The 7744-nt window shown below is 45.6% G+C and overlaps 1 protein-coding gene across 1 annotated transcript in view; it reads right to left on the bottom strand.

Moving 5' to 3' along the window:
• Window positions 1-1641: 1641 nt before the first annotated feature.
• The window catches only part of tox3 (TOX high mobility group box family member 3), a 43392-nt gene continuing 37289 nt past the window's right edge, over window positions 1642-7744 (bottom strand). The window contains exons 4-7 of the mRNA XM_062549883.1: window positions 4570-4833; window positions 3950-4180; window positions 3410-3490; window positions 1642-2732 (exon numbers count right to left, since the gene is read on the bottom strand). Coding sequence (XP_062405867.1) covers window positions 1818-2732; window positions 3410-3490; window positions 3950-4180; window positions 4570-4833 — 1491 coding nt within the window. The 3' untranslated portion in view covers window positions 1642-1817. The remainder of the gene's footprint in view (window positions 2733-3409; window positions 3491-3949; window positions 4181-4569; window positions 4834-7744) is intronic.

Below are 7744 nucleotides of genomic sequence, written 5' to 3'. Positions count from 1 at the left end.
GATTGTTTTCTTTTTTTTAATTGCAAACAAAGAGACACAAAGAAATATATAATACTCCATACAAAATTATGGCTAATATCACATTAGTTACGGAATGTCTCTTGTTTCTTGAGTGGCCAAGCAAAACTGAAATAAATTTGCCTATTGAGAGCTCAAAAATATCAGATTCCATACGGAAATGTGTTTATTCTATGGATAGATTTTTTAAAAGCAGTTGATTTCTTTAAATCTGTAAGCAAAATACAAACAAATGAATTGCCGCTAATGTAACTCATAAAAAAAGTATAAAAGAGCAGAAATGCACTATGTGATATAGCAATCCACAGGTCAGTTTACCAATGTTTTAATTAAAGCCTCACATATTAAAACTTTACACAAGGTGATATGAAAAATGTACATCTTTTTCTCTTTTATTTTTACAGAATCCATTACAGCTGGCACAAAATACCTCCAATGCCTTTTTCTGTTGGCTTTGACAGTGCAACAAAATGTCTCAGCTAAGTATCTTCTTTCTCTTCTTCTGCCATAAGATAAGTTTGTGGTATCAAGGAATAGTGTAAAAATACATTAATCATGAAACCATCATCAACCTACAACTGGAATTTTGTTTCCCCCGCCCCCATAAAATATGCACTTTATTTCACAAAATGAAAACAAATAGAAACATAATTTAAGTTCATTAAACATCTGAGGTAAAGACAAATACATAAAAGGAGGATTTATTTCTCTTTTTGGAGTGCCATTTACACACCTTTGAGCAAATAAGCTTAGACCTGCTCAGATTGTTCTCTCTCCCTTCCATACATCAAGCGGTACAGCAGGTATGGGGTACAAGTCTGCCGATGTACGATGACTGAAATGATCTATGGCAGCCTCTGGACCCTACAGTATGTCCAGTCTTCTTAACCAGCAAGACACCATACACTGTCCTTCAGTTCCCTTTTTGTCCTCAACACTCGATAACAGAGGATGAATGTGCTCATACGTCACTTGGTTTGAAAAGCGTTTTTGAGTTGATCATTGAGTCCCCTCAGGTAACTGTTGAACAGCTAGATCTACAGGAATGTGGGGTGGGGGGTGGGGGGGGACGGGGACGGGGGGGTCGGTTAAGAGAGAGGATATCGACGGTCAGGGAGATATAGAAGAAGTTCGACAAAACATACTGGCCAAGGAGGAAACAACCGTTTGAAAAAAAAAAAGAAACGTGTCGACCACCGGGCTTTGTACCTGTGTTGTTAAAACTCAGTTCTGGTGTTCCCCCTTTTTATGTAAAAATGTCTCCTTCAGGATGTGTCATCCACCGAGGTCGAGCCTGTGCAGTTTTCAGTTTGAGGTCCGCTCGCTTTGCCAAGAGCTGGACAAAAGCACTGGCATCAACGTTGACCTCATAAATAAAGCTTTGTTAAATAAAACCGGGGCATGTGTCCATGATGGATATCACTGTCTGTGTCTCACCAAGCTTCGCCCCAAAAGTTCATTTTTAAAATCGACGACCGAGAGAAAAAACAGAGCAAGACTAACAGTACATACAAACAATAATCGGGCACTCAGCAACCAGCTTTCTCATAGCGCAGCCTATTTTATAGACAAAGTCCAGCTTAAGATATTTCCCCCACCCTCCCCAACCCTCTCGTTTTTTTTTTTTACACATCTGAATATCCGTCTAGAACAATGGACAGTTCTTTGTAAAACATTCTAATTCTTACACACTTCTTAAGTGCAACTTAGAAAAGCAACTTGGAATGATGCTTTTATTTTTCTTCCTCTATTCCTCCACTCTGAAATAGGATTGACCGCACGTGTGTGTGCATTTTGGCTCAGTAAATGCTAACTTGGGACAGGGCGTGGGCCTGGATCTGCGAGGGGTGGTGCTGCGGGGGGGCCGAGGCCTGGGCAGGGGCTGGGCTGCCTAGTGTGGACGAGTGGGGGGTACCAGGGGAGTGTTGGGCAGGGGAACACTGAGACTGGTGCTGCTGCTGCTGCTGCTGCTGCTGCTGCTGCTGTTGTTGTTGTTGCTGCTGCTGCTGCTGTTGCTGGAGATGCTGCATCTGCTGCTGGTGCAGCTGATGCATTTGCATTTGCTGGAGCTGCATTTGCTGCTGATGCTGCTGCTGCAGATGCTGCTGTTGATGCTGCTGCTGATGCTGCTGCTGATGCTGCTGCTGTTGCTGCTGCATGTGATGCTGCTGCAGCTGCTGCTGGAGGTGGTGCTGGAAATGCTGATGCTGCATCTGCTGCTGGATCTGCTGGTGGTGCATCTGCTGCTGCTGCATCTGGTGGTGCTGCAGGTGCTGCTGCATCTGCTGCTGCTGCTGCTGGAGCTGCTGCAGGGACGCGGGCTGCTGCTGCTGCTGCTGCACGCCCGGCATGGGCGGGCTCATCTGCGAGCCCGGCCCGGACACCTGCGGCGGGCCGCCGCCACCGCCGCCTCCTCCCATGGCCCTGCCGCCCGGACCCATCTGGCCCAGCAGCTGCGACGGGATGCCGCCGGGCATGTTCTGGTGGGCCACGGCCACCGAGGTGACGATCTGGTTGCCGCCCATCTGCAGGGGCTTGGGGGCGATGGCTCGGGGCAGGGCCTGCTGGAGGGCCGCGGCGGCGGCGGCCGCAGCCGACATGGAGGGGTGCTGGTTGAGCGGCGAGGGCAGCACCAGGCCCGGGGACAGGGTGGTGGAGGCCAGCGTCTGCTGGACAGAGCGGATGGTCTGGGCCTCGGCCGACTCCGCTGCCGCCTGGAGGCGAATGGACAAGAACACGTCAGTTGGGTATTCCTTGACGTAACACACATACTGTAAACAGTTACATCTTATAAACACAGATGCGCTAACATGGGGTGGTGATGGAAAAGTGGTTAGTTATCTGGATTTCGATATGAAACATTGTACCCCTGAGTTAGAAACTTATCCCTGGGGAACTCCATAAGTCATTAGTTCACCGTAATTCGCTCTGAATAAGAGAGTCAGCTAAATGACAAATAATTTAATATCACAAAGTTATTCTCATACAGTATAACTGTATAGGTTACCAACAACCTGCAGTGAAAACCACTGCACTCACACCATACGCACAGACATGTTTTTAATATAGTGTATATGCATTAAACATAAATGTATTGGGTGCATTTTTATGGAAATGTTTGTGCCTCGATATTAAGCTAGGAGATAAATATGGATATTACAGGAAGATGATGTAGAGGATATGGATTCATTTAGAATATGTAAATATCAGTGAAGACATTAAAGATACCAGCGGGCATGGAAATGTTGCCGAATACCTCACAGATGCAGCGAGTTAATGAGGCATGTGGCAGAATGTGAATCTATAATTTAGGTTCATTAAATGCATTCGCTACTTGCTATTATTGCACTTCCACAGTAGCAGAAAAAAAAATTGAGAGAAAGGATCTCACCTTTGAGACCAGACTGGCACGGTAGGCTGCGAGGGCTTTTAAATATTCCTTTTTGGCAGCTTCTGTTTTGCTTTTGTAGACCTGAGAAGACAAGAAAGAAATTGGTGTGAAAAACAGGCAATTAACAGCACATCATCTTGTAGTGTGTGTGCGTGTTTAGATCTGCTCCACCTGGAGGCTGTGGCATTGCAAAATGATTTAAACAGGGACACAATTAGGAGCCGATTTAATAAATCCTGAAGATCTGACACGTACAGGGCCTAGTATTGCTAAATGGTTTTATACAGTACATGAGAACACAGCTAGAAACCTCATCCAAATAGTTATTTTTTTGGTGTCAAACAACAGAATGACAGAATCAAGGGCATTTTAAGGGCAACATGTACATTTTGTTGAGGATTCAGGTCTCGAGTTATTGGGAACTGAGTATGTTGTATTGTTTTTTGTCTTATTTATTTTTTAACACAGAAAAGATAGTAGCAGTAGAGAGATAGGCTTTTAGGCTAACTGAGGAAAAAACTACAGCCACACAAATAGTACCTGTTTCTGTTCCTCTGCCAGACCATCCCACATGGAGGCCACGATTTTGGACACCTCCCCGAAGGTGGCGTTGGGGTTCTGCCCCTTAATGGCGGCCTGGGTGTCTCTGAAGAACAGCGCGTAGGCCGAGACCGGCTTCTGGGGCTCGTTGGGGTCCTTCTTCTTCTTCTTCTTGGGGGTCTTGGGCTTCTTCCCGGCATCGGGGGCTGGACGTTTCTCCCCGGTCATCTGCTGTAGAGAAGATTAATATGTAGAATGTTAGTGATTTTCTTGGGCAAATATTATCCAGAACATGTTTGTTTCCCATCACATTTACTCCACCCGTAGATATGTGGTCGTAACATTTTCATCTAAAAAACAGCACCATGTAAATGTCCCTTTCAACCAAACACAATGACTTTGGCAAACCAGATAATAACACAGTCGATTTGACCTTTCCTGTGTTCTCTAAAATATCACTGCCACAATATCAGTCAGAAGATATCCCTTGAATGCGGTGAAGAACCACTCCAAGCGAAACATCTATGAAATATCTACGCATGTATTTGAAGGGAGCGGTACTGACATCAGTTAGGGAATTCTGTTCTTGAGTACTAGTGGTCATGAGAGCTGTCACTCACTCTGTTGCCTTCATCGCCTTCATCCTCGTTGATGGAGCTCGAAGGGGAGGGCGTGGCCGACTTGCTGGCAGGCGGGGATGGGGAGGTGTGAGCGATGTTGGGCCCGGTCATGTTCATGCCCAGCTGAGCGTTGAGCTGGGACTGGTTGATGGTGGTCAGCTGGTTCCGCGACATCATGCCATTGGGATTGTTCATGCTGATGATGGACCTCATCACCATGGCTGGGTTGGGGGCATACTGGCGAAGGTGGGCCTGTCCAATGTTCTGCAAGAGAGAGAGGAAGACAAATGCAAAAATATGTGAGCATACATCACCTCTGATTTACGGCTGCCTGTCATCATCTGAAGAGATGCTCTTTTTCATATCACCAATCTTATTATTTCACAGAAAAGAAAGCTCCTAGAGAAAACGAATCCGCCATTTATTTTTTTCTGTTGCTACTGGACTGCCAAACCATTACATTATAACACTAACAGAATTCCAAGTAATAGCTTTTCACAGAAGTCTCGCCATAGCTCTGGGTTATTCTTTGCCACACCCTTGGGACTCAAACTGAAACACAGTCCTGTCTGCCAAGAGCCCGGACACGTAGAGTGAAACACAGAATGCAGACACACTAAGTACAAGGGAGGCCTTTTGGATTTGTGTTTTACAAACAGAAATCACTCAGCGTGTATAATTTTTGTGAATTCTTCCTAGAGCCTTGAGCATTGAGTTGGTGACAAAGGAACCAAATAAAATCTCAAATACGGATGACTCAAATACGGTTGACATTCTTCTGGCAGCAGTCATATATCACGCTGTCAAAACCCCAATTTGATATATATGTAAGGATAAGATGTGAGAACTGAAAGATACTCATTTTCTTTTTCCACATTCGTATAATAGTGGAGTATAATATTCTGCCATTTTCCACTGTCTGTTTTGCCCTTTCTCTCCTCCTGGTTTTTAAATGATTTGTGATGAAGCTTTTTGGTGGAGAAAAGCTCTTAGTGGAGTGCGGAGGTGAAATGTTTGCATTGATTGCACGGTGAGTGAAATTACAGAACCTGTCACTCTGGCTCAGCTTAGACCGATCAGGAGGGCAGTGGTACTGACAAAGAATCGCACAAAATAACCCAGCCCAACAACAGCAACGACAACAACAACAACAACAACAACAACAACAAAAACAGGAATGAGAGGGGAAGAAAAGAAGTGGTGATTTGTTCTCCCTCAGCACATCGTCCATCTGGCATTCAGCAGCGCAAACTCAATCTCCCCCAATGTCAACACATCATAAAGCTACGCACCTGGCCATATTGAAAAGACCTCATGAACTCACTCTCCTCTGACACACACACACACACACACACACACACACACACACGCACACACACACACACACCCACACACCACACACACGCACCACACACACACACATACAAAAACAATATTTCTAACACCTTTTCAGACAAACACATAAAAAAAAAGCATATTGGATTTGGAGTTGCTGTCTTTCTTGTCTTAGATGCCAAATCCATGACTTGATCGTGATCGCAATCTCCAAAAGGCAAATATGGTTCTGACGGCGTTCCAGAAAAAAGATTCCACACGACCACAAGGCGCGCGAGGGATGAACCATGGCTTCGCCACAAATTTCCACAACAATGGCGAGCACATCGATGACTTTGATTAGAGCGGAGCGAGGCCATTAGCGTGAGTGACCGAGATTGACTTCTCTCCAGTTTTTAAAGTGCCATGCTTGATCTGATAGTATCATTGTCATTCCCATTAGCGGGGAGCACTGGAGGGCTAGCCGAGGTCTCGGCTCATAGAGAACATCAAAGATGTGCTGCGCTCGGTGCTCATTAGCAGTGGCCATCTGTAGAGAAGCACTTCTGCACAGCCCCAGTGGTGCCATTCCACTAAGAGCAATGACACATTGTGCAAATTACGGTAAAATGCACTTTTTTTATGGGGGGCGGGGGGTAAAAATTGGTCGAGATAATCTCTTGTCTTTGTTTTAACTTAAGCAGACCCACGCTTATGAGTGAGAATGAGTGAGTGTGTGCGTGTTTGTGTGTGTGTGAGTGTGTGTGTGTGTGTGTGTGTGTGTGTGTGTGTGTGTGTGTGTGTGTGTGTATGTGTGTGTGTGTGTGTGTGTGGCTCTGTGGTATACTAACAGTTTAATTATCCTAAATGGGCCATGCTTGTTTTATAGACTACCGTCACTGATGGGTTTCCTCAGTATGATCGACTAAGGGAAAAAAAATTGCCACTCTGTCAAGTGAGTCAAAATCATTAGAGTAATTAATATTATGATTAAAGCCTCTCGCCGCACTGACTCCACCGGCCGCGGTTGATATGGAAATGAGAAACGCCGGAGCAGAAATCGTCGCTTCCTGACATGGGTGCTAACAGCGAGGGGGGGCGGGAGGGTGGGGGGGTTCTGAGGCGGAACATTTTCTTTAGCCACAGTGTTTTTCTGCGAGTGTGTGAGGTGTGCGCCTGTAACAGATCTGTTTATTTATGTCCTCCCGCCTCGGCCTCCATTTGCATTTTGATTGGAACACGGGAGTCACAGCAGACATCTAAATAGATACTTTGATAGTCATCATAAATCTGGAAATAAGGCCTTATCCTCAGTGTAAAGGGGCCAGATGTGCCCAACCCTCTCCTCCTCCTCTGCAGTGCCTTTGTGTGTGTGTGTGTGTGTGTGTGAGTATGTCGGGTGGAGGGAGTGGGTGTTTACGTGTCAATACGTATACATGTGTGTGCTCATGTGCACACGTCTCTCTCTCTCTCTCTCTTGCTCTGGATAACAGAGGTTTTTTGTAATGGAAATACTGAAGATGGATGCACACACAGCACAGCACACTCAATGCTTTTAAATGGTGTAGTCTGAGGCTGCTATAGAAACCTGCAAGCACAGGGGCAACAACAGCAACAATCGCCTGTCAACTGCCCAAGCCATGACAAACACACTGGCAAGTTTGATAGATGACTGCTCGCCCCCAAACTTCAAATACTATCCACTGCCCCTATATCAAGGGCTGATGGAGCAGCACCAAAGGCCAGCTACAATGGTCACAGCTCCCCTTCACAACACACAGGCTAATAAACATAACAGCTGGAATGAAAAATGTAATATTAGTCACTCCAAAGTACGCGGATAAAAATCTAAAGAACGATG

The sequence above is a fragment of the Sardina pilchardus genome, chromosome 11 (genome assembly GCF_963854185.1).
Source record: "Sardina pilchardus chromosome 11, fSarPil1.1, whole genome shotgun sequence".
Classification (NCBI taxonomy): Eukaryota; Metazoa; Chordata; class Actinopteri; order Clupeiformes; family Clupeidae; genus Sardina; species Sardina pilchardus.
The sequence above is the reverse complement of the archived record's forward strand: the minus strand, read 5'-3'. Positions and strand labels throughout refer to the sequence as shown.